Source organism: Cydia pomonella, chromosome 18, assembly GCF_033807575.1.
Source record: "Cydia pomonella isolate Wapato2018A chromosome 18, ilCydPomo1, whole genome shotgun sequence".
Classification (NCBI taxonomy): domain Eukaryota; kingdom Metazoa; phylum Arthropoda; class Insecta; order Lepidoptera; family Tortricidae; genus Cydia; species Cydia pomonella.
Genome location: NC_084720.1, coordinates 6696862 through 6723565, shown reverse-complemented (window position 1 = coordinate 6723565; position 26704 = coordinate 6696862). Strand labels below are relative to the sequence as shown.

Genomic DNA, 26704 nt, shown 5'->3' with positions numbered 1-26704 from the left:
TATGGACGACCACTTCTAGAATTTTGGAGAAGAAAGGAAGAATTGAAATAGGTCTGAAATTATTGAGGCTGCTAGGGTTAGAGATTTTGGGAAGCGGGAGAACATAGGCTTTGCGCCAAGAAGAAGGAAAAACCCCAGATTGAAGGGAAAAATTGATGATGTGGGTGAGTACAGGCAGTATATATTCTAGCGTAAGCATTACCATAACTCATCCAATGTCATCGTGGCCAACGGCTTTAGATTTTACTGTGCCAACTATCTTCCGGATCTCCTCGTCTGTGACTGGGGTGAGAGTGAATGGAGAAATATTGAGAGACGGAAGTGAAGCTATATGTGATAGGGGGGTGTGGACTTAACTATTGAGCTTAACATTGTAGTGTTGGAAAAATGGGCGTTAAGTTCATTTAAAGAGAAAGACGAGGGATCGAAATGGGTTTTAGGTTTGCCTACGCCGAGTGATTTTAAGAATTGCCACGTATCCGCTACAGATGAAGTCGACACGTTATCGTGTATGTAATGGCGTTTAGCGGCCCTCACCATATGGTTACAGCGATTTCTGGCCACTTTAAAGAAACGCCAGTTCTCGTCGCACCGATGACTTTTGTATTTGCGGAAAGCCCTGTCACGTCTCGTCATCGCCATCCTAACGTCCCTGGTGATCCATGGAGCTGGAGGCCGCCTCAAGCGGACCTCACGCACCGGCGCTAACTATACTTGCCTTGATGGCGTGGTTGCCAATCTCGTCAGCCACGTCCTGGTATTTGTGCAGTTCCATAGCGAACATGTTGTCTAGTGTGAAACGTTCGGGGGAAATATCGAATGATTGCCCTGTGTGTTAAGACGAAAATGAGGATACTTGCCTTGATGGAGTGGTTGACAATCTCCTCAGCCATGCACGTCCTGGTACTTGTGCAGCTCCATATATAGCGAACATGTTCTCTAGTGTGAATGTGAAGCGTTCGGGGGACATATCGAATGATTGCCCTGTGTGTTAAGACGAACATGAGGATACTTGCCTTGATGGAGTGGTTGACAATCTCCTCAGCCATGCACGTCCTGGTACTTGTGCAGCTCCATATATAGCGAACATGTTCTCTTGTGTGAATGTGAAGCGTTCGGGGGACATGTCGAATGATTGCCCTGTGTGTTAAGACGAACATGAGGATACTTGCCTTGATGGCATGGTTGACAATCTCCTCAGCCACGTCCTGGTACTTGTGCAGCTCCATAGCGAACATGTTCTCTAGTGTGAAGCGTTCGGGGGACATGTCGAATGTTTGCCCTGTGTGTTAAAAAGACGAACATAAGGTTTATCTGGAGCTTAGGATTGAACAAACGTATATTTGTCGTTTATAAAACATGACTAAGAATAAACTTATCGTACTTGTTGAGGGTAATATTAACATTTTAGGTAAAAGGATCGTTATTTATGGAATCGGGAGTTAAATATCAGAATGTTATTATACAACAAATATATTTAGAACCCAATCTTTCTTTATCCTAAATAATTAAAACACCCTAGGGCAGAAACATATCACTTTCAGCCTGCTTCATAGATAAGCAATGAGCCACTCATAGAGCATGAGAAACGAAAAAGATCATACCAGTCTTGTGCATGAGCTCCTTCCAATGCCGCTCGCGCATGGCTTCATTCTTGAGAGACACCATGAGCGGTACGACACCTTTGAACTGCTTCATCTTCAAGTCTAGCTGGAGGCCCGTAGGGCTGAGGCGCACCGGTTTAGCTAGTTTCCTGGGTAAAATTGTGTCTTGTTCAAATAAAGCGTAGGCACCATATTGTCAGACAACGACAGCTCAAATCCCTTAAAACTATCGACCTTTTTGGTTTTTATTTAGCACCCTTGGATGATGTTAATGATGACTGCCGGTGCTGTCGCACCGCTCCAGGGGCCGCCCCTGCAGTTTCGATATACAAAGTTTTATTTTTCTTCTCATCATCACCATTATCATCATATTTGTGTCAGCCAGTGACCTCTCCACTGACGGATAAAACATTCCGTCTAGCAGTAAGAGATTATTCACTACGTACGTAAAGGGGATAAATCGAACCTGTACTCCTTAAAGAACTGCTCGATCCCGTCAACCAAGGCCTGGGGGTTCAGATTGACCCAGAGGGTCTTGGCCCATATTTCCCTTGCGTTCTTTTGCGCCTTGTATATCTTGTACACCTGCCAACAAATAATACGCTAACATGACGAATACACACGCACACAGAATGAGTGAATTTCGTAGAGAGTAATCGAAAATGATTTTTTCCCTAAATTACTGCTTAGAAAATGACACAGCAATGAATTCAATGTCATCATAACGGAAAATAAAATCTAATATACGAATACAAGCGTTCGTATTAAACAGGCAAAATGGGCAGATAATTAGTTGAAATCTCGACGTTACTACAGTAATAATTGATTACCTACACGAGAGTCTTTACGGTGCCTAAGTCATAGCATTCTAAGTTCCAGAGTCATTTTCGCAGTTTTGAATTTGGAACCTTCTTTTATTCCTAATTATAGTAATTATAGTTCAAAATTCGATTTGATTTTTTCCAGTGAATTAAAACCCCGCCGTGTACGAACAGTTTAGCAAGTACCTGTTCCATGTACTGGAAGTCCGTCTTGGCGCGGTTGTAGTTGGAGAAGTCTGCGAGGGGATTATCGAACAACTGTTCTGCCGCCTGCAGCGCTTTCTTCCTGCCGTCTAGCTCGTCGAAGTGTTTTGTGTACTCCTGTAGCATCAAGGTATAGAAAGTCAAATCGATGACACACACATTTTTCCTTGAGGTTAAGTGTTCCACTGATTCCTATTTCCTTATCTATACTGTGTCGTGTCGTGTTCGTGTGTGTGTGTTGTGTTGTGTGTGTGATGTGTGTGTTGAATTCCGTTAACTCCGGGGTATGGGTGAGTACGTTCAAGGAAACTAAATGGCATAATTAATTATAAAACAAAAAAATATTTTTATAAAAAGTAATTAAATGTTGCATGTTGTTGTTGTGACGACCGGTTTGGCCTAGTGAGATATTTGTTCCTGAGTCATGGGTGTTTTCTATGTATTTAAGTATTTATATATATTTATATATTATATATATCGTTGTCTAAGTACCTTCAACACAAGCCTTATTGAGCTTACTGTGGGACTTAGTCAATTTGTGTAATAATGTTCTATAATATTTATTTTATTTATATAGCGCTGTTGTAACACGGGCATTACATTTAATTCAACCAAACAATTGAAAACTATTGTCATTTCGAACATCAATCGTCCGAGATAGTATTTACGTTTAGTAGCAAATGTACACACTCGTACTAGACACTAATCAATATGTAAACAGGCCCTAAGGCAAGTGTATACGCTAGTGAGGGCCTTATAAGATAAAAATAAGAAATGGAGTTAATTAGAATACCGGTGTCTTTGAGGAAGTTACTTAATTTAAGCTCAAGAATGCACCCTTAAAATTAACGGAAATAAGAAAAAAAACACGGGTGTATATGAGAGGCAAACTTGCTTAGTGTAACAATGAGACTACGCGCCAAAATAACCATTCTCTAATCTTTTATAGCATTTCAAAAAAGATATGGCTCTGTATGTAAAACCATACATCTGTGGCAGATCCTTTTGAATCTAGCTGTACTAAATCTGTATTCGTTAAACTATTTTAGGCTGGCAGATAATTTTGGCACATTGTTCTGATGATGATACTCCTTCTAACGCGCATACCCAAGCGTTGTTTAGTTTCCTTACTTTAACGATGTTGACAGTTCTGTTCAATAGTTTACAATCTACTTATCTGGGAGCTCCGAGAAAGAGTAAATACCAACTCTCGGTAGGCACACATGCCGCTCACATTCTTCCGCTTACTTCTTTAAGAACATATTGTAAGCTAGCAAGCACTGCTCTGAGCTAGCAAGCAACCGTACACAGACTTGCTGCGATTAGAATAACAATGAACCACAATGATACACTTGCGTTCGTCGTCGTTTCAATGTGAGTGTGGTGTTATAACTTATGCTACTTATATATATTTAAAAACTGAGGTAATTTGTCGATCAAGAATGAGTCCAATCAGGTAGAACATTTCCCTCCTCAAAAATGTGATTTCTATAATGACGGAAGATATTCGAATACCATACCTCCATAAGCAACAGTCCTTTGTCCATATCCTCCCCCACGGTCGCCGGTCCCTCCGCATCGAACTTTTCCACGAAATCGTCGAGCTCTTTCAGGAAGTTGGCGATCTCTATCACGTTCAGTTTGGAGAATTTTTCCTTAGTCTGTTCAAGTGTGTTGCCACGGAAGAGGGATGTTTGGTACAGCGTGCCCCATGATGCTTGGAGGTTTTTGGCGAATTGGAGGTCCTCGTCTGATACCTGGGTTACACAGATTTAGTTACAATTTGGTTTTTCTTTCAGAAAGTATAGAACATTAGAGAATGATATGAATGACCTAATTTTTAGTGCAGCTCATAATGAATTTGGGGGTAGGCTTACATCAATCCCATGCTGTCTCAGCATATTAAAAATATCCTGCATTCCTCTATACTTGACTTCGGCTGTAATGGTATACTGCTGTACCATCGCAATAGTCGCCATCACCAACTTAAAGTCTTCAAGACCTTTAATATTCATATTCATCGTCATACGGTAACCCTGAAAAAAAAAATTACAAACTGGTAATAAAAGCAAAAAGCCAACGACACGCGGTGTTCCCAGGCGGTCACCCATCCAAGTACTGACCGCGCCCGACGTTGCTTAACTTCGGTGATCGGACGAGAACCGGTGTATTCAACGTGGTATGGACGTTGGCGAATAATGAACTGAAATTACTTAATATATTAGATTATTTAAATATGTGTGAATAAATTGACAACGTGATGTGCCCTAATAAAACTTATACCAATACCGTATCTGTTCGTGACTAACCTCAATTTGATTCTTCAAGTCTTGCATATTCATTCTAGTTTTCGTCGCAATACTGTTCCCCAAACATTGTTTCCACTCTAATGCGTGGTCTTGTATTTGTCGTATAATGGGTCTCAAATTAACTCTTATAGCACCAATATCAACAAATTTGACATGCGCGTCTAAGTCCGCTATAATGTCTTCGAAGAAGAAGAACTTTTCGTCGTATTTCTGTATTTGTTCGTGTTTTTGTATGTATTTTTCGCAGGATAAGTTCTTATCATACGCCCAGAGGTGTTGGTATTTATGCCACCTGTTAATAATAATAACGCCTTAGGAGTTAATAACTGAAAGAACTAAAAGTTCGAATCTTCTCATCATTAAAACGGTGTTGACTTTTCCAACAAGTAAATTAATATGGAAACCGAGACAAAGAGACAGAGAGGTTTTATCATTTTCACTGTGATGCAATTTTTAATTTTTTTCCACACTTACATTTGTTTTTCTAAAAAGGAAAGCATCGTTACTGCACCTTTATGACAAACAAGAGTACTCTCAGACTGAACAACATTAATATGAGGTTTTAAATTCTGTATTTTGTGTATGGTGTCAATACGATAATTTTTTAACAAATGATACCTAAAAGATGCCATAAAAATAGCTTGAATGTCGTAAAAACCCTTACTTTTGTATATAGTTATTAATGTCCTGCGTCAACCGATAGATCGTGTCCTGGATAAGAAGGGTGATGTCATTGATCGAGATCACCCTCAGAATGTCTTCAAAGAACGAAAATACGTAGAACTCATTCCCTGTGGCTTCCTTTATTTGTTGAGGGGCACATGGCAGGCAGGTTTTCTTCATCCAGCGGGGAAACGATGTTAACCTGGAAACGAAAAAACAAACAATTTAATGTTACAGTAGATATTTAAACAAGTACAAAACATGTTTTGATATAAAAACAGCCCAGCATATTAAAATATCGAACAAAGTAATGTTTAAATATTGACTTGGAAAACGTTCAAATTAAAGAAGGTCTGACGAATAAACTGAGATAGAGATAATTTAGTATATTAAGGATTCACTCATATGACAACCACCGATTTAGAGCGGAAAGCAATAAAAAATATGTGTAAAGCAAAAAGCCAACGACACGCGGTGTTCCCAGGCGGTCACCCATCCAAGTACTGACCGCGCCCGACGTTGCTTAACTTCGGTGATCGGACGAGAACCGGTGTATTCAACGTGGTGTGGACGTTGGCGAAAGCGATCCTGAAATAATGCTACATTATCGTTACCTATTGAAGAAATGTCTGATGTCATAGCCTAATATGTTGCACACTTCAGGAGGCGTGGGTCGCATGGTGATGTCTGGCGGGACTAACATGGCGTCCACTTGGAACATAGGGATTTTATCGCTAAGCTGCTGTTGGAAACTTTCCAGGTTCTCAAGGGTAAGCCTAAAATTCAAACATATGAAGTAATACATGTTGTCATATAAATGTAAGTTTTGTGTTAACTGAGGGCTTATATCGAAAAACTAAAATCGAAATTTCGTTGCCTGCCTTTCTTTCACTCTTCCATATTCGTGCGATAGATAGAAAAGATAACGACATTTTGATTTTCGTTTTTCGCGGTAAGGCCTCTAGATTGGAAACAACTTCAGTAACCGCATAATATACGGCGCCATCTACGCGTCTTAATATTGATTAATTGCCCCTCCTTATCATCTAAGACTTTACTACCGAAGCAGGTAAAGATTACGTACTTAACAAGCCCCTTGAAGATGTACTTCTCCCAGTACTCGTAGTACTGGACCATCACGTCAGACTTGCCGGTGCTGGAGCCCAGAATCAGGTACTCTAACTTCATGAGTATGGGCCCGATGCGGTCGTAGATGCGTGATAGCTGAGCGATGCGCTCCAGGCGCTCGTGGGAAACCTCCACGAAGTATGTCTGTGCAAGAGTACTTGTTCACAATTTTTGACCCAAATCATTTTTGATACAAACATTTTATCGGCAATTTTTGACCATCTGCTGGTTCGTTTACTAATAAATACTGTATTAATCATGACGATTTTAATAAGCCTAAACCAAATACGGTTAGGTCTCCGTCGTTCCAAATAGTTGTAAAGTTTGTCCATATTTTTTTTAAATTGCGTTCGGTCAAATGAAAATTTAGAAAATGAAAGGTAGGACAAAACTTTTTCTAAGAATGCGATTCTTGCGATAGGTTTCCATTTCAAGTAACGTTTGTATTTTGATTGAATGTTCGATAGTGTATTCGATACGAGGGTAAAATTTTATGAACGTTTGTATGTTTGTTTGATGTCCTAGAGCCCAAACAGCGTTAGCTTTCTTTAGATTCGTATCAGCTTCAAAGACAGTACACTTAACTATGTAAATAGGTACAGGTAGGTACATATGTTACCCAAATACCAGCCACCACCATTTGTTTTATAGAGCAATAATTACCTTGCAAGGATAAAGCCACGTGTCATCTGGTTGTTTCGTTACCGGATCAATATAATTCTTTGGCTTAAGTACCGGGAATAAATCAAACATCTCCAACTGCTGCATCAAAAATACGATCTCTTTCTCAACCATTTTCAATTGTTGGTAAACAGCTTTCAAGGATTTCTCACCTGAAAAATCAAAATGTTCCACCCATCCAAGTACTGACCGCACCCGACGTTTCTTAACTTCGGTGATCGGACGAGAACCGGTGTTTTCAACATTGTATGGATGTTGGCGAATAGAATTTAGAAATCTTGTATGTGTTTATTAATTTAAATATTTATTTTAATCAGCAGCACTTTCAGTCGAACTTGGTAAAATATGTCGCTTCGTAATCGTAAGTAACGTTTCCCGACAAGTAGTAGGTAAGTTACTTTTTATAATATACTTATAAAAACAGGGCTAGCGTTTAATTTACCTTTACTAATGTCTTTAATGTAGTCATTAATTCCCAGCGCATTCCAATTCAGTCTAGTCAACCCCGGCATAACGTGTCGCTCCATATCCAACAGATGGCGCTTCATGAGAAACGTCTCCGAGAGACTGAGGGATGACGTCGTTTTGTTGTACATGGATATGACCTCAGTCAGGGCTTCCAATTCGTAGTAGATGCGAGCTTTCTGCATTGACACGTCGCGTATGTTGGGTGGGAGGTCAAAACCTGAAAGCCCCACTTGTTACATAAAACGGAATACATCTTTTGCACTAATTTTTAGGACTAAGTCCGGAGCCTTTAACCTTTAGAGATAATATAAAATACAAAAACGTTATTACAAGTCAAGCCCCATAGATATTAACGTAGGTACCTAAATCTTGCTTGAAAGAGCGAATGATACTTGGTGGGGATGTAGAGTGGGCACTGGGCACGACTTCTCGTGACAACGTTAGGTGTTCTTGGATGAGGTTAAAGAACCCTTCTTTTTAGTACTAAGTAAAAAAAAAAACCGAAATCTCTGCACGAGCGGCGCCCTTGGCGATCCCACCCCCTAATAAACACCCTCTGGGTCGCCGATTTAAATGTAACTTTTTGACAAGCTTGATTTATTATTTGAGTTCAGTTCTAAACATATCAATGGCTTAATTTATCAAGTTACTTTGCAACATGCACCCCGGTCAAATATGTGTAACGGGCTACTAACCCAGCTGCTCCATCAATTCAGCCTCACGTATCAAGAGGAACAGGTCCTTGTCCAGCTGAGGATGGAACTCCAAGTCGTATTCTTGGACTAGTTTGTGCACGGTCAGGTCTCGCCAGGTCACATCCATCTGTTGTGAGAATACATATATTGGTACAAAATGTTGGCGCCACTGCTGGTGGGCCATGGCTAGACTAGTAGCGCCATCTGTTATTAGTAATGCTAACTACCGATATTAAAAATAAACAATAGTATTTGGAGCCAATAAAATAGTCTGAAAAGTATTCAACTATGTATATCGCTTTATTTAGAGGTTCAACATTATTTAACACATATTTTTTAAAGCGAGTAATAAGTAAAATGTATATCAATATTATGAATTACCAATCCTTCTTTGGCAAGTAGTGAGGCAGAGCTCGGCGATCTCACATTTTCATAATGCTGACCGGGTAACCTCATTAACATAACTGTAAATTAGAATAAGAGTGCATGTTATCGATTTCTTTAAATAATAACCCATTTTATATTATAAACTACGTTACAATGACCAAATCTAACAGAAAAACCTGATACTACTAGTGCCATCTAGCAATATTACAGCTAGTTAGATATTTACAATAAAGAAAATATGCATAAAAAAAACGAAACTGTTTAATTATCATCAGTTATATGTACTTGTTTATTTGGTTTATAACTATAAACTATCTGTCTATGATTAAATTTATATGATAATGACGAAATAAAATATAAAAATCTGAGACTAGTAGTGTTCATCTAACAAATATCACACATTAAAATAAAACAATCCGGGTTGTGGGATTACCATATTATTTATTTATGATATTAATAATTTTGAGACCTTTTTAATTACTATTTGTCAATTTTGACCTAACAGAGAGTTAAATTTGATTAAAACCAAAATTCGAACATTGATAAACATGAAATATCCCTGTAATTTAAGTAACTGAAATGAATCCAAGTAAACAAATAATGTTTTCTAGAAACAACCTGACACTACTAGCGTTCTCTATCGACAGTCGTGACAAACGAAAGAAATAGTATTAGAGATTAAAATTTATGTTTGTTACTTATTATGGTACTGTTTTTGTTTTTCCTTATAATTATTTACAGTTAATCTTTATTGTGACTTACGGGCTTTATCTCTTTTCCGTTTTTCAGCGATTTGCTTATTCACGACATCTGCCGGTCGCAGTTCCAGACTGGATTGTTTCTTTTTGACATGCGCTCGGCCCGCCGCTGTCAGTTTCATTCCAGGCACGCCAGATGACGCGGGTTCTGTGAATGGTATTTATCAGAAAATTATTAAATATAATTTACTTTCAACGTGCTTTCAATTCAATTTTGGAATGATGTTTGATGATAATTATAATCAGAAGATGGCATGGAAATGATACAAATAGAACTTACCTATATCCTCGAAGTAATCCGCTTGAAAATACATGATTGTTGTTATACTCACGCAAAAATGGTAAAAATCATAAAAAATACAAAAATAAAAACTACAAGAGAGTCATGAATCATGATCCTACCGTCTTCCTTTTTGAATTCAACTTTTAGAATGTTTTTCTTCATGACATTGTCGACAAAGGTTGAAGAGATGGACACCCATTCTTTATATTTCGCGTTCTCATAGTCTTTGATGACCTTGGACATGTTTTTGTATTGTAGAAATGCTTCCTTTTTTTGTTCGCATTCATTTAATTCAGGGACCTAAAATGATAATGTATATTCTTGATTTTATGGACGCATTCATAATGATGGTTAATAGTAAACTCATCATTATTCATATTAGCCCATATAAATTGTTGATAGGTATTATAATAAACTAATATAAAATATCCTATAAGTAAAAGTATATTATTAATCTTACACTATTATAGTAAAGTAATCAAAAAGCCAACGTCACGCGGTGTTCCCAGGCGGTCACCCATCCAAGTACTGACCGCGCCCGACGTTGCTTAACTTCGGTGATCGGACGAGAACCGGTGTTTTCAACGTGGTATGGACGTTGGCGACATGAGAAATGAAATTTATGAACAAGCATTCTTCAATAAGCTGTACCTACTCTTACTAATCACGTATTGTGAACATAATTCTAAAAATATAAAATTGGAACATAGGTAATTTACTAAGTACACAAAATTGTATAAGCATGATATTTAAAAATCCGGACTAGTGCAAAGTCCGACTCACCCACCCAGGGTTCCGTTCCGTTCATATTTAACATATCTTTTATTTTTTAGAAATTTATTGTTTTCAGATTGTTCCCTGTACATGTAGTGTAAGACGATATTACTACTTTCCAAATTTAATAGTTCTTGGTTAAAGTAAACTTTAAATTGTGATTCCTTTGAAAGTGTCGAAATATAAGTATCTATACGGTTTTTGCGGCATAAACGTATTCCGTATCATTTTTTTACGTTAACTTAGAAGGACGGACGGTCGGACGGACGGACGTCGGACATATATCAAAGTGACCCTATAAGGGGCTCCCCGCGGTTTACATCGATTTTTGACTAGTTTTGAGTCGTTACTCCTACATTCGCACTATAGATAGAATTCCAAGACAAACGGCTATCGGTTCTTTAATCTTTTATCTCCATTCTGGTCTGCCGGATTATGAAAGAAATGAACACTTATTTTGTATATATTTTTTGAACATTGTCTAAAGTAACCCTTTTTTTATTACTCGATTGCTGTGAAGGATTTTACATGTACGAAATCTACTCATTTGGGTTCGTCTTCGACGACTGGTCAGAGATTTTGATTTTAAACTAATTAACACAAAAGTTACGGGCAGTAAACGAGTTTTTTGTTGTAAATATTATAAGCTACAAAAACATTAGAAAACTAAGGGATTCAGATCGAAGGTCATTGGCGTTAGGGACCCCCATAAGGGTTCCGTTGTTTCCTTCCCTAAAAATATCCTATAAGTAAAAGTATATTATTAATCTTACACTATTATAGTAAAGTAATCAAAAAGCCAACGACACGTAGTGCTCCCAGGCGGTCGGTCACCCATCCAAGCTGACTACGCCCAACGTTGCTTAACTTCGGTGATCGGACGAGAACCGGTGTATTCAACGTGGTATGGACGTTGGCAGCAGTGGACGTCTTCTCAATTCCCCCTCAGGGGATTGGGGATGCTGTTCGGGGCGTTGGCCCCCTGCAGCGGTGTCAAACCGCCAGCCATGAATATGGCTGGGTCGTCGGGGTGGGGCCTCGTGGACGTTGGCGACATAATGATCGAATATTACCTACTAACGTTCCTTTATATCACGTGACTTACCGTTTGGAACTTCATGATTGGACGTTTCATTTTGTTGAATAACGCTCGTGCCCAGTAGATGGCGCCAGCGCTCGGCGGGTGGTTCCTTAGTAAAGGAGGATTCTTGCGGAATCGCTAGAAAATTATAATGTGTTACACCCATGGAAATAAATGGCCGGCCGGGGTAAATAGGTATTTAAAATTCAGGTACAGTTTAGCTTTTTATAAGAAGCTACAGTAAAAAAAAGTAATCCTACGATGCCATCATCTTTGGCGATGCCAATACTTATCTTTTGCTGAGCATGTCACAATTTTCAAAAAGCTTTTTTAGTGCAAGCATATTTTGTTTTTTATTTATTTATAAAACAATTACACATTTTACATTAGGTTAATAATATCTTAAAATGTACGTATTTTGATGACATTTACAAGAACTAGGAAAATCCTGCATCCCAGGTAGAGAAAATACATCAACAGACAAAGGAATAAATACTACTATATTATGTAAATATGTACTACTAATATAGTTGTGCGAAATATTGCTATTTAACACTTGAAGTAGATGGAGCTGTTAAAAAAAATAGTCACCGTAAAGGTATCCTCGATAATTGTGAGCTCCTTGATGAATTGGCGCATCACAAAGTCGAACTTTGTCACCAGTTGGTTGCGGATGGACTCCCGCGTGTCGAACTCCAGGAACTTCAGCAGTACGTCGAGGGCTTCTTCCGATGATCTGAAAAAGAAAAGTTAGTTATGTTATAAGGTTTACCGCTTAACTAGAATAGCGAGTGGTTCGAAAAGTGGAGTGGAGTCTTAAACGTTGTATGAAGGTTAAACAGACTGCTACAGAGTTAAACACCAAAAATTTGACCATTCCAACCCGAGGAAAATACTAAATGTAGCACATTAAAAATAAAATCCAAATCAATGTTATTTTATGAAACATTTATCATTTTAAAATCAAGTCCATTCCACCAGCCAAAATTTGGAAACAATTCAAATTCGTGAACCCTGGTATGTCCTTAAAGGGACCCTGGTATGTCCTTAAACTAAGAGAGGTTTGGGGATTGTGAATGTCATCTCGCTTTGTGTGGTAGGGTATAGCATTTTAGATGTCATTCCAAATCTAGAACAGAGCCCAACAGCTCCACCTAACAGAAAAACGCAGCCAAATACCACTAGACCCTACTCATAGTGTTGTGTTCAGTCGGTGAGTAAGGTTGCCAGAGCTCAACGAGGGTGCGGTGTTAGGGTTGGCAATGCGCATGTAACTCCTCTGGAGCTATGGAGACTGCTTACCATCAGGCGGGCTGTATGCTTGTTGGCCACCGACGTAGTATAAAAAAATGCATCAGATTACTTTGCCACTCTTGTGGATAAATCGCAACTTTCTCATCAGTTTAAAAATAAATAGTATATGAGCTGGTGTGGTGAAAAAATGCTTGTACACATTCAGGAACGAAATGGTATCTAAGTTAATAGATATTCTCACCTCAAATTCCCAAAGCTGGAATTGATATAATTCTTCGCCTCCTCCTCCAGATAGCGCACTTCAGTCCAAAAATCCCCCATGATGACGTCCCAGTTCTCCTTGTTGTCGTAAACGAACACACTGAAAGACGAGTAAGAAAAAAATTATACTATCTATCGTTGTCTATATAGTTAGAAGTGCAATATAGCTCACAATTCACAAACAAGTACATTCAGATCATCGATTTTGGAGTGTTTTGCGGTAACTTTGAAAGCGAGTTACAAAAGAAAGATCTCTTTTCACATTGGCTTTTATAGAACAGATGTGTGCTAAGTCTAAGAGAGTGCAGGTTATTGACAACTAAACCACACACAGTTTGTTCGTTTTAACTTAACTACAAACAGTTCGTTAGTTGCGTTTAGCACCTGAAATCGATAGTTCTGATCGGGAACACGAGATTCTTGACACGTTTGCGGACATCGTCGATCTGTGATGGGTCGCTGATAATGGACGCTAGTTCCGGGCCGAAGATTCGCTCGAAGTCTATCAACACCTAAAAATAGAGATCATTAGCTTATACGCCTTGCTTGTTTTATATTTATCTTCAAAATGGGCCTGGTGGTTTACCAAAAACGAAATTGTCTCTTATATATTCCGATTTTCCCTCATTGTTCCATTTGGATTAAGTCTTTGAACGCCGCGCATATCGTGCCCGGCGCGTCATCTTGAATGTTGTCGTAATGCATGAAGGTTAATTAGGCTGAGGCCGCGCGCGTAAATTGACGTCTTTGGCATATGTCAAAAAGGAAGGAATGACCCGGCTTGTATAGTTGTCGGTGGACTTACGCTGTTTTTTTATCGCTTAAGGACATTTCCAGAAATATAGTGGAAACAAATTAAAATTAAAGGAAGGTAAGAATCCACCTGCCTGTGCCAGTAGGCAGAATTGATACGCGTGAAAAATCCGCTAACAAAAATGTTTGACATTTCTATTCTCACAGTCAAATATCCATTGCTTGTGGCTTGTGATCCGCATTTTCCCCAATAATCTAGCCTCCTGAGATCCAGAAGCAAATTGTTTTGTGTTTTTAAATTGGAACCTTAAGTTAATCAATGAAAGTTTAATACATACTGTGGAATATGTACAAAAATTAGTACCTTGTTTTTTTGAGGCAGGGGTAAATACATTTACGCATCTCACCACCGGAATGGGGAAGCCCATTAGGGTGGTGGTATGTGGGGCTCGCTCCTTCCGTAACTGCCTCTGCTAGCCAGGTTAGTGTATTATAGTACCTGTATAATATCCCCCAGATCTCTCGCCACCTCCCCTATATAATCGGTGGTGGTGAACAGCAGTGGCTGGTCGAACTCCCACCTCGCCCCCTTCCCGCTCATCTCTATCTGTTGTCTCGTCTCCTTGTATAGGGAATGCCACATTTCCATTATTTTCTGACCGGCGCGGGAGATGCTGAGGACTTCCTCGTTGGATTTACTGATGAATAACATTAACATTAACGCAACATAATTAAAGCTGGGTTTAATAATTTGTTATGACCTTAATATGAAGAGGATAATGCACCTCAAATAATGACAATTATGACACAGTGATTCCAACCTAAATATAAAATTAAAAACAAACGTAGTGAAAAATCTTGGAAACGATTTTATTTCCAATATAATCGTTGCACGCGGACAGTTATCTAACAACACAACATAAATCGGTTTTGTAGTAAAGTTTTGAAGAAGTTGCAGAACATGGAACCGCTTCCAAGCTGGAACTTCAACAGCCACGATGTGATATTATTATGAACTTTTATATAATGAACCCACAACTTTCTTAAGGCAATGTCATTGCATAGGTACTTACTCAAACAATTTATGAACATTCAGGAATCTTTCCAACTTGTTGCTAAGAGCCCAGGATATCCTGGAAAGCAGCGGCACCATGGTATCATCGTCTCTGTATCCTTTGGAAAGCACCCACATCATATAAATGCTTTCCACTAGTTCTGGCAGCATTTCTATCACTTGGGTGAGGGGGGAATCATCTTCTATCACCTAGAAAGTATTTTATAAAGCCACATCTTTTATATGTAACAAACTACTTAACTATTTAACCATACTTCAGAGAAAATAGAGTACTTTTTCGGATAAAATACTAAACTAACCGACAGGATACCTTTTCTCGTTGCAAAAAACTTACGAATATTATTTATTGATCTATTGGTGTACTCGGGTAACAGATCTTTTGTTAAAAAGATGTAGGCCTCAAAAAAGCAGATCTACGTCCAGCTCAGGGTTCAGAAGAGATGATAAAATGCGATATCGGTGGTGATTTTCCGATGCTCAGTGTAGTACTTACATTAAAGAACCGCATTAAGGTCGACAAGAACTTCAGGTTGTCTCCCGCCAGGTTGTATTGCTCAAGCAAATTCTCTTTATAACGCATGAAACTCTGTAAGTATAATTAAAAAAATAGTGTACGTTTTAATATTAATAATTATTTCCAAAACAGTAATATAAAACGGTATTTACATCCAGTGCCTTAGGCTTTGCCTTGTGCAGCAGTGCCATAATCTTGACCACCATCGGCTGTTTCAGTTGCTCCACGAGCAGCGAAATATCTGCGTCTCTTTCTCGCCAATACCTGTATTCGGCTACCGGCCCGTCACCTTGCCGAGTCTGAAAATATGATGTTTAAGCACTGTGGTTAAAGTCAGATTTATATATTTCGACGATATATTTCGGACTTCTTGGCAATCCTTTGTGATGCTGAGAATCCTTAAAAGTTGCGGTGTTTTACATTACGCTCAGTTTGCCAAAAAAAAAAACATAATTAAAACTATAATACACTACCAAATTTTGAGGTACCCATAGAGCGTTTTCATATGAACTCAATTTTTTCGATACCTGAAATCGAAATATCCCATATCGGATTGTACAATGTGAAAATGCTCTTATCTTAACTAAATTTATTAATTGTAAAAGAGGCGTCAAAGGAAAAAGCGGCCAAGTGCGAGTTGGACTCGCCCATGAAGGGTTCCATTTATGACGTATTAAAAAAACTACTTACTAGATCTGGTTCAAACCAATTTTCGGTGGAAGTTTGCATGGGAATGTATATCATATATTTTTTTTAGATTTTTCATTCTGTTATTTTAGAAGTTACGGGGGGGGGGGGGGGGGACACTTTTTACCACTTTGGAAGTGTCTCTCGCGCAAACTATTCAGTTTAGAAAAAAATGATATTAGAAACCTCAATATCATTTTTAAAGACCTATCCATAGATACCCCACACGTATGGGTTTGGTGAAAAAAGATTTTTTGAGTTTCAGTTCTAAATATGGGGAACCCCCATAATTTATTGTTTTTTTTTTTTCTATTTTTGTGTAAACATCATAATGCGGTTCATAGAATACATCTACTTACCAAGTTTGAACAGTATAGCTTTTATAGTTTCGGAATAAAGTGGCTGTGACAAAATCGGGTTCCGTTTTTTGCCATTTGGCTACGGAACCCTAAAAATGGTGCTTAGCATCTAATGTGTAAAATTGTATGGACACATTATGAATGGAATTCATTCAAGGTGCTGTATGCCCTAACTCAGGGCGGTATAATAAGACATTGTTAGGAGTATGGGGTAGAAGGGAGAGGCAGGGTAACATGATTGATCGCGTATTGTAATTACAGTGCTAAGTACTGATGTGCCATTTTAAAAACCACCAAAATTGTGTTACTTCTTATATTTTTGTATAGGAATCGAAATTTTCCATTTCCAAATTTAAAGTTTCCTTTGTTTCCCGTATATTTTCCTGGGATTTCCGATAACTTTTCAAACTTTTTGTATACTTTCCGCTTGCAGATCTGAGGGCCTACCGCGATCCACGTTCGACGTGTTGCCTCCCTGTCACACTTACGTACGAATTTACAAGTGCAACAGAGAGGCAACACGCCGAACGTGGTTCGCGTTAGGCCCTCTGTAGTGCTTAGTGTAAGTTGGGTTCGCTCAGTTTTCGCAATCAAAGGTATACCTTTCCCAAACAAGCCTTGATGGTCTCATCGATATGGTTCGCCCACATGTTCACGGCCTCTTGGAGCTGATCCACAAACTCCTCGTCTTTCAGGTCCAGGATCACTTGTTCTTCCTGCAGAGCTGGAATTACCGGCATGGGGAGGTGAATCTCGCCCTCGATGTGCTCTGTGGTCCTAGAAATAAAGGCAATATTAGAATGTAGCTACCTATGTTGTGCTGTGAAATTATTTCCTCTGTTATTTTCTTGAACTGTCTTGTTTCTATATAAATGCATCTGAGTAAAAAAAAATCAAAAGGTTAATAAAAAAAATAAAAAAAACCCACTTTTACACTTGTTGGGCTATTTTTTTAGAGCCACCCCACACTAGAATATCTCGAACATCGGCGTCTCTTCAAGTCTATGGCTGCTCCTCAACGTAACGTTGGCGCAAGTGGCGCAACTGCGCAGCGACGCCATTTTTCATAGCGCCGACGCTCAAAAGACGCTACTAGTCCCACAATAGCGTCTTAGGGCGTCCGCTAGGTGGCGCTTAGTACGGAGCGGGCGCACGCACGCGTCCGCGCCAGTTAGCGTTACTCATACTATTTTTCGTTAACCTGCTCAGCCGCTCCGTTCAACTTTGCCAGCTAGCAGACGCCCTTAGACTCCTTGTTCTGTCACTTGCCGTAATATATCTGTCTTTTTTGACAGTTTTATTCTCGACATTTTCCTCCTCAAAAACTTAAACAATCGTAAAGAACTTTGGAAACGGAATGAGAACAAAATTGATTTTTGAGATTATCGTTGCCGATTTTGTATGCTAGGCGCATTTATTTGGCCATTTTAGGCGCTTTTAAACTAAACTAGTTCTTATAAAAACAAGAATATATAAAAAATCATACTTTACGGACACAGGTATTGGTAATATTAAACTCGTATACAAATTATTCATCTCGTCTAGGGTCAAAATTCAGAGAGGAAAATGTCGAGAACGTTTTTGTATGAAAAAAATGACCACTAATGTTTCCTCTTATATAAGCGACTAGGAACAAAAACATGTAATGTGTTTACCAGTCGACGATTCCGATGAGGTCTGCCATATCATTTGTGACTTCGTCAGCTGCAGTCTTGCCCTGGGTTGGTATATGATCACCTTCCTCGTCAATCTAAGCAAAAAATATACGCCAAAATGTTTATACAATATTTTGGTAACTATTATTACCTCTCAGTGTCTGATTCAGTTATTCCATTGTTTCTATTATAACTATTTAATATGCTAAAATGCCGCCGAGGTTCTTGCAGGATCCATATTAGGATATCCACCTACAATTTAGGAGCGATTTAAATCTTCTCGGGCAGAGGTGTAGGGTTAGAGCCAGCATAGATTTATTTGACGTTCATCGCATTATAATATGCCTACTTGGAAAATAAACTATCTTTATCTTTAAAATGAAATTGGCATAATCGACGATGCAGTAAAAAGAAGGACAAAAGATTGAACTTAAATAATAGCTCGATCACGATTTTGAGGTGTGTAAGGAGTAAGGATACCTAAGAGATGTCTTAAGGTGCATCGATACTGCAGCTAAGTGGAGCAGCTGAGCAACACTGTGCAACAATAAGCAACTAGGTGAGTTATCTAATGTTACCGTGCTCACAGTGTTGCGGTGGGGAGGCATCTTTAAGGAACGTAAAGTCAAACATACTTACGGTTACAAAATTTGATTTAGTAGACCGCGGAGTAGCTACACCTGACACGGCACGCATACTTTTGATTCTGAAACAACAAATAAGTTGGCTTATTCTTTTTCTATATTATATATGAAGGATCACCTATATTATCTGGGGGGTTTCAGAAAAAAATGTACCCGTTTTGCCTCAATTATCCTTAATTTTCTATACAAAATTTATTAATCAGTTTTGTAACGGTCCATACAAAATGTATTGTTAACTGCGTTACAAAACAGACAATTAAAAGTGGGACACATTTTTTATTGCTTAAATCGATAGTGCTCGTGATTTTGAGTAGAAATAGCCCAAAATATGTTACGTTTTTAAAAAGAGTACAGGGTAAACATTTTTCTGAAAATGCCGATATACGAAGTCAACACAAAACGTCACATATAAGATTTTTTTTTATAAATCCCTTCTGAAATGATAAAGATGAAAGTAAATGTAGTTTGTATCAATCTTCAACAGGATCATTTTACGCAGACGAAGTCGCGGACAGAAGCTAGTCCCACATATATTTTTTTCCCTGAATACGTAAAAAAATAATGTCTGTCCACAAGTAATTATTTGGAACGATGAAAGACTAAGGCACATATTTACCTCTTTTCAGCATTTTCGCCTCTTGCTATGTTCGACATCCTGCGATAGTCTGAAGGGCGAAGGTAGTTCACCTAGTTGCGGAAAAAAATGTCGCGGGTATTATTTATAGATCTTTAAATGAAATTCTAAAATGCGACCGTGCTACCACCGCTGATTCACTCATGCCTGTAAAACATTTTGAAGTTCTATCGAAAATACTCCAGTGTAAACTTTGGGATTCACGACACAAATTACAAAGTTAGTCATATTTCATTGTTTTATCACCGAACCAGGTTGATTCTATTATTCTAGTCCAGGTCGGGTTCCATTCTATTTTGGAATCTTTATCTTTATTTTGACTGATCAGAATTCCATTTGCCTTGGTAATTACTCATTTCTAGACGGGTAAAGGATACTTGGTACTAAATAGAAGCGAACATTACCTGTGTAGCTCCTTCGTCAGACTCCCGATCCCCGTGCCCCCCTGCGAAGGACACTTGGCGAGTCAGCGGAGCCCCATCGTCATCCTCATCCACGACGGAGATCTCTCGGAACTGCCTCTTGAATAGCGGTATGAACGACTGAAATAGTCAGAAACTAATTTTTAACTTCTGTGTCGTGGAGCCAGGGTGTGATGTATAGAACACGAAAAATCGCTGTCGAAAAAAATGCAAAATACGACAAACAATTATTCCAATCAATCAATCCTTTGTTTCAGATTGACTTTCATAAGGATAAACTAGGTACCTCTTTTAACTGCAATCCCAAACTCATAAGAACTTTTCCCGACAGCAGTCCAACCAGAAACTTCTCCGGCATAGTCGCCATGGTAATTTGCGGGGTCTCAGCCAGCGTTATTCCATGAGGGGCCAGTCTCACGAAGTATATGTAGCGGCATTTGCGGTTTGACACTTGTGGTGTGAAGGCGCCGAAAATAGGCACGAGTTTTGGGTACTTGATGATGCGGGGTACTGGTCTCTGGTAAAGAATTATTGTAGTTGAGGATATATTTTTAGTCCTAGATGGTAGATTACGACAAAAAGACGTAGTGTTAGATTAGAGCTGGGATTTTGGGATAGAAATTACCCAATACTTTCATTACATATCTTCATTCATAACACTTTGACCGCCAAAAATGTCAAATGGCGCGCGGGTTACAGTGTAATATCAATCTTCGAGCATTTCGTTAAGGTTTACAATGCCGTTTTGTATTATAGGCGCGGCGTTCAAAGCGTTAACAGTGCATGTGTAGGTAGATAATTAACATTGAGTGTGCCAAACAAAGAAACAGTATCTTACGATAATTGTATAATATTCGATAGTTCCGTCGATTTCCGGATCTATATCTTCGGGTGCTGAAAAAAAAGTAGTTGTCAATATTTATGAAATGTATAAGTATATTTACTTATCACACCGACAGTTTAAAGCTCTTTCGCGAATTTAGCATTCTTAACAAGCATATTACAGAGAACCGCAGCCAAATAACACTAGACGCTACTCATAGTGTTGTGTTCCTGGCATTGCTGCCGGTGAGTTAGGTTGCCAAAGTTCAACGAGGGTGCGGAGTGTTCCCTCCGCGGGTTGCCCACCTTGTCGTGGTGGAGGGGCTTAGTAACCCTGGCTTGGTCACCCACGGTGAAGCGAAGAGGCAACCAGGACCAGCCTGTTTGAGGTGCGGGCTGGCCCGAGGAGGACGCTCCAAGTGGGCTTGGTAAGCCCGCTTGTGACGCGTTAGAGGTGGACCGTCGAGGAAGAGGAGTGTCGGTATTGCGGAGAGCCGTGCTCCCTATCCTCGACGGCCGAGGTGGAGTCGCAGGGGAAGAGGCGTGATGGTATCACGATGCGCCACTCTCCCTATCCCCTGCGACCTTGGCGGGGCCGTTCCGCTGTAGCGGCGTTGGTGGGGTTGCAGAGGGAGAGGAGTGTCGGTGTTACGGTGTGCCGTTCTCCCTGTCCTCTGCAGCCGAGTTGTGGTTTGCGGCAGAACCAAGGACCTCATCTGCCGCCGGGCGTTGGGGAGTTTTCTGGCGCCCGTGGCCTCCTTGTGGCGGGCTCGGGGAGGTCCGCTACATTGCAGGACGGAGGCCGAGGAGGAAGGCGCGTCGATCCATCTGGCGCGCCTAGCGTGAAGGGCCTTCGGGCATTCGCGAAGGAGCCGCTCGCGGGCGGCTGCCGCCGGTGGGGTCGCGGATGAATACGCAAGCGTTCCTGTAACCCCACCAATAAGGCGGCGAGGTGGCATATGGGGGGTTTTTAGTGGGTATACCGTGGGCCTCATTAGCCTAGACGGGAGTCCCACATAACCACTCGGGTCACCCCCCGCACCCGGGTGGTATGCGGAATACATTTTCCCCGTGCGGAGTGTTAGGGTCGTCAACGCGCATATAACTCCTCTGGAGTTGCAGGCGTACATAGGCTACGGAGACTGCTTACCATCAGGCGGGCCGTATGCTTGTTTGCCGACGACGTAATATAAAAAAAATCATAATTATTTTCGACTAGTTTTGATCTTTTCAATTTGATTTGGATGAAAATAATTATGAAATATATTTTTCTTTGATAATTTCTACAACTTACGTGGCGGGAAGTAGTAGGAATCCTCTGCTTTCAACGGCATCTCTTCCTCTATTAAAGTGAGGTCCGATCCCTCTGTCTCGCTCTCTTCTATGCCGGCCACTGCCGTGTTGTCAATATCTACATTCACACAAATGTAGTAATTAATAGTTCTACTTCCTCACTAATTATATAATTCCTACTAACTAACTTACTAATTCCTCATATTTAAAGTTTTTAGGAGAAAAATCATTATTACGATGATACCACGGTAGAGGATTTAATTAAACCTTGAAGACATTTAGTGTCAGCTACGCGCTACGAGCGACAATTGATCATTAGGGCAATAGCCATTAGGTCAAAACAGTTAGAACATGTTGTTTTATACCAAACATTTTTAGGGATTTCGAAGAATATCGTAAAAAACATTAGGAATCTTGATAGTTATGGTACAGATGCTTAGGACAAATGAGTCTTAGGCATTACATTATGGAAATTAATCGTTATGACAATTGATCGTTAGGTCATGTGCCCATTAGGACAAACCAGTCCAGTTAGGGTAAGTGACTTTAGGAAAAACGTTGTTAGGGATTCAGAAGGACACCCGGGAAAACCCAAATGTAGCGAATGGCGTCTACGAACAAAAAACCCCTCTAGCAGGTCGCTGGCAGTGAATGTGTTAATCACAATACGTCACAATAGAAAATCTCACTCACACGCTAAGATCATAGGTTTTATGGGCGCGCCAATCCGTTTAAGTGAAGTTACTTCAAAACATGAAAGGATGCTACGAGTATACCGATACGTCATATAATTTTCTGGGGCGGTAACATTAGGGTATCCCGACTATCAAAAGAATAATAGTGAATTCGAAGAGTACCTAAGTTTTAAACGTTCATACACTTCTTAGGGTTAATAATCTTTGAGAAAAAAAAAGATTGCCGACATTATTAAATATAACTCTTACCGTCTCCAGACTCTCCTTCAAGACCTGAAAACATATAACACATATGAGATAGGTGGTTATTAAATACCATACAAATTTAGTGTTACGTAAGCTAGTGTATTTCGTTGAGTCGTGAGATACGAGTACGATCGGGAATTAGTTCATTTTGGTATTGCTACTCATCGTCATAACTTCGGTATAGTTACAAAACATAAAATTACCCGGGGAAGACAACAATTACAATTATCTATGTTCTATTTACCTTTCATGCTTTTAGAGCCAAGAGTTTTAAGGCTCCTGACACTCCTAAGGCTCCTCATGCTCTTGAGACTCTTCATGCTGGCAATATCGAGCTTGTCAGCCGAAGGCGAAGGGGCTGGTGGCTCTGGTTCTTTCTCTTTCTTACCCTTCCCTTTCTTCTTAGTAGGCGGCGGGGGCGGTGGTGGTGGAGGCGGTGGAGGGGGGATGAGTCCTGATATTTAGGAAACATGAAACGATTACCTATAGGAAACATTGCGCTAGCTTGTTATTGGATGCAGTTAGTCAACTTTCCTTTATTTAAGGCAGCTGTAACATGCTGGGCAATTGTCTAGAACTGAGCAACGTGGTGAAAATCTATAGATGACCTACAAAATATGCTTACATTATCTGAAGTTGACTTTCCAACTTACTCCATTCAGTAAACTCCTTATCTTCATGAATGAGCTTGTCAACAATAATCTTCGTGATATAAAACGTCTTCTTTTCCAACCCCAGTTCCGTAGGCCCGATTGGAGCAGCGATGAACTTAGAAAACTTCTCCGTGACCTCCGGCTCATCGAACATGTTATAGAACAGGTCCTCATCGGTGAGACCCATGAAAGAGGTGATACGGTCCTTGATCCATAGAGCTCGAGGGTCGGTTCTGATGTCGATCAGGTCGACGGAGTCGTCTACGCCCATGGATTGCACCGTGAGGGTGCTGGGCTCTTTGGCTCTGCAAGAAATACGGATTGGGGATGGTTCCTGTAAAATTGCTCAATGTAGCCCAGTATGCACAATTTTGGCCTGTATTCAAAAACAGTGATTCTCCAACAAACAGCTGTCTACAATAATGAGAGAAAAACAAAATATACACACTTTGCGCAACTTTGCTTGGTCCGTTAACTCTAGCTCCACTCACAGCTTTCATTTATTGCAGTCATGAACATAGTTACATAATACGGTGTTGGCTATCTTTTGTCCTAATGCGATCTACACGAGGGCAGAAGGGTAACCTTACCCTACAACATCCTCCACTCCTCTACTACCTAGTAGAGTGGACGGAAAAGTACTAATACAATTTGTGCGTGTTGGCTGCGGGGGTGAGCAGGGCAATGAAATTCTCCATGGATGTCTTGTTGGTGTGAGATAGTAGGTAGTTTGAATGATATTATAAATTGAGATTTGACTAATAATAGCTCGTACTAAAAATATGAAAGTCGTCTGCGTCGACGCTGTCCGCTTGTACTACTCGTAAGTAACATCCACTTCCTTCCCATTTCCAATTGCTCTGCCCTACTATTCTGCCCCTGTGTGAAGTCGGCATGAAAGTTGCACACTGCTTGCGTATGCAGCACGGCACAGATTTCCTTCGCAGTACACCGCTGCTGCGTGGGTACTGGGTAGATAGTACTCGACTAAAGCATGCGATGTATTTCGCAGAAAGCTGGACACATGCCACCGTGCTCGTCGTTTCAGTTTGATGGTATTAAATCGATATCAGATTTGTCAAATCTAATCTTTAATAACATGACAATACGAGTCAAGGCACGCGTCGACGTGAATGACACAATTTACTGCAAAAACAAGTGCGAGTTCGTTTACCTTGCGCACCGAGGGTTCCGTACAAACTTTCAATTTTCTCATGAAAGACTTTGGACCAGAAGTATACTATTAGTATAACTGTGTACAGCGTCATCTATGGGCGAATTGGCTAACTAATTTGTGCGATCTGATTGTATGTTGGTTTTTCAGGGATAATTCTTTATCGTATGAACCGATTTCAATATTTTTTATTTTATTTGAAAGATACTGCCTTTAGTTTAATCTCATAGGGATTTCAAGTATAATAAACACCCACAAACGGGATTAAATTGCAAAAGTTATCAAGATAGAGGCTGATTTTATGTTTCCTGTAATCTTTATAATAATATTATTATTATGTAAAAACTTCATAATTTTTCATTTTAAACTTCGGCTTATAAGGAGGTGGAGGGGGGGGGGGGAATGGTTTATTTTCACATTTTCCTTCATAAGTAAATTTTTTTTTCACTAAAAAAAATTAAAAAATGTAGCTCTTTCAAATGATACCCCATTTGACCTACTTACTAGACTTTGAAATTTTGCCCCCTGGGAATTGGGAATTTTCCATAGTTAAAACAAATAAAATAAAATAAATACACTTCCAATATGTTTGAGTTAGCGTTATTCATTATCATTATCATTACACTTCCATATTTCAAATCGATAGCTTAAGTACTTCTCGAGATATTTAGTAATGTGACAGATGGACGGACGGACAGAGTCGCACCATAAGGGTTCCTTTTGTACCTCTTTGGTACGGAACCCTAAAAACGACACTTATTGCTGATTGTAATTTTTCTTGGCATGTCTATCAAGTACTCGAGACCCTTCAATGAGTCTAGTCGATGTGTTTCTGATTTTTGAGGAGTTCCATATGATACCTTCTATTTGTACCTGTATTTTAATGATGATTTCATTAAAACTTACCTGTCATGTGATATCATTGTGGAGCGCTAAAATATTTGTGCCATCGCTGTTCTTAAACTTATTCCGTAGGACTGTCTCCCAGCACCCCAATAGACTTGAAAAATAATTATAAATAATCCTAAGTCATACGTATAGATTAAAGTTTATTATTATCTTTATCGACTAAACAAGTCTTGAAATAATAGTAAACAGTGACGGATGAGAAACAAAATATAAACAAGGGGCCATAGCAACCGTCGTTATGGCAGCGGTGAGGTTTGCCATCACCATGCTAATTGGACTGGCAGGTTAAATCAATAAAGTCCATAGAGATTTGTCCATAGAACAAAGTGAGGCGTGACATTATAAACATCATATTTCCATATACATTTAAAATGAATGACGACATATTGACACACTTTGTCATTGCAAATGCCAAGGTAGCTAATAGGTTTGATTCTACAATGACATAAGTAATATTTGTAAATGCAAAAGTATATATTTTATCTGTAGATCTTTTGCCTCTTCACCCAAACCGGTGGAACGATTTGGATGATGATGATGATGATGATATAATTCTATGCAGATAAAGCGGTGGATAAAAGCGATTTTAATAACGTTAATCTACAGCCTAAACTTATTGTGGAAATTAGATACATTTATTGCTACGATTGTGAACCACAGTGGCAACACCAGTTGTCCTGGCAAAACAATCAAATTATTGTAAGATTTTTGCATGGGATATTTGTCAATAATTGATTTTTATTTTGATTAATGATATTAATTAGTTTAATGATTTTTCGTTGGAAGAAAATAAATAGT

The 26704-nt window shown here is 39.4% G+C and overlaps 1 protein-coding gene, 3 non-coding genes and 1 pseudogene across 4 annotated transcripts in view; all 5 read right to left on the bottom strand.

Annotated features, from left to right (window-relative positions):
- The window catches only part of LOC133527985 (dynein axonemal heavy chain 10), an 80417-nt gene extending 53954 nt beyond the window's left edge, over positions 1 to 26463 (bottom strand). The window contains exons 1-36 of the mRNA XM_061865219.1: positions 25904 to 26463; positions 23824 to 24128; positions 23415 to 23624; positions 23174 to 23197; positions 22231 to 22347; positions 20953 to 21008; positions 20401 to 20631; positions 20097 to 20234; positions 19675 to 19745; positions 19054 to 19120; positions 18415 to 18509; positions 17362 to 17536; positions 15866 to 16012; positions 15693 to 15785; positions 15198 to 15388; positions 14624 to 14822; positions 13756 to 13883; positions 13352 to 13471; positions 12448 to 12592; positions 11881 to 11994; positions 10121 to 10301; positions 9723 to 9866; positions 8955 to 9037; positions 8574 to 8700; positions 7853 to 8095; positions 7393 to 7562; positions 6686 to 6873; positions 6216 to 6377; positions 5603 to 5803; positions 4939 to 5230; positions 4507 to 4665; positions 4150 to 4386; positions 2612 to 2746; positions 2071 to 2189; positions 1605 to 1753; positions 1173 to 1282 (exon numbers count right to left, since the gene is read on the bottom strand). Coding sequence (XP_061721203.1) covers positions 1173 to 1282; positions 1605 to 1753; positions 2071 to 2189; positions 2612 to 2746; positions 4150 to 4386; positions 4507 to 4665; positions 4939 to 5230; positions 5603 to 5803; positions 6216 to 6377; positions 6686 to 6873; positions 7393 to 7562; positions 7853 to 8095; positions 8574 to 8700; positions 8955 to 9037; positions 9723 to 9866; positions 10121 to 10301; positions 11881 to 11994; positions 12448 to 12592; positions 13352 to 13471; positions 13756 to 13883; positions 14624 to 14822; positions 15198 to 15388; positions 15693 to 15785; positions 15866 to 16012; positions 17362 to 17536; positions 18415 to 18509; positions 19054 to 19120; positions 19675 to 19745; positions 20097 to 20234; positions 20401 to 20631; positions 20953 to 21008; positions 22231 to 22347; positions 23174 to 23197; positions 23415 to 23624; positions 23824 to 24128; positions 25904 to 25920 — 5343 coding nt within the window. The 5' untranslated portion in view covers positions 25921 to 26463. The remainder of the gene's footprint in view (positions 1 to 1172; positions 1283 to 1604; positions 1754 to 2070; positions 2190 to 2611; positions 2747 to 4149; positions 4387 to 4506; positions 4666 to 4938; positions 5231 to 5602; positions 5804 to 6215; positions 6378 to 6685; positions 6874 to 7392; positions 7563 to 7852; positions 8096 to 8573; positions 8701 to 8954; positions 9038 to 9722; positions 9867 to 10120; positions 10302 to 11880; positions 11995 to 12447; positions 12593 to 13351; positions 13472 to 13755; positions 13884 to 14623; positions 14823 to 15197; positions 15389 to 15692; positions 15786 to 15865; positions 16013 to 17361; positions 17537 to 18414; positions 18510 to 19053; positions 19121 to 19674; positions 19746 to 20096; positions 20235 to 20400; positions 20632 to 20952; positions 21009 to 22230; positions 22348 to 23173; positions 23198 to 23414; positions 23625 to 23823; positions 24129 to 25903) is intronic.
- Positions 4704 to 4822, bottom strand: LOC133528023 (5S ribosomal RNA). Its single transcript, XR_009800940.1, has one exon. It is a non-coding gene; the product is annotated as a 5S ribosomal RNA (ribosomal RNA).
- On the bottom strand, positions 6061 to 6179 carry LOC133528026 (5S ribosomal RNA). The gene has a single exon (XR_009800943.1). It is a non-coding gene; the product is annotated as a 5S ribosomal RNA (ribosomal RNA).
- On the bottom strand, positions 10486 to 10604 carry LOC133528015 (5S ribosomal RNA). Its single transcript, XR_009800935.1, has one exon. It is a non-coding gene; the product is annotated as a 5S ribosomal RNA (ribosomal RNA).
- On the bottom strand, positions 11573 to 11693 carry LOC133528017 (5S ribosomal RNA; annotated as a pseudogene).
- Positions 26464 to 26704: the final 241 nt, after the last annotated feature.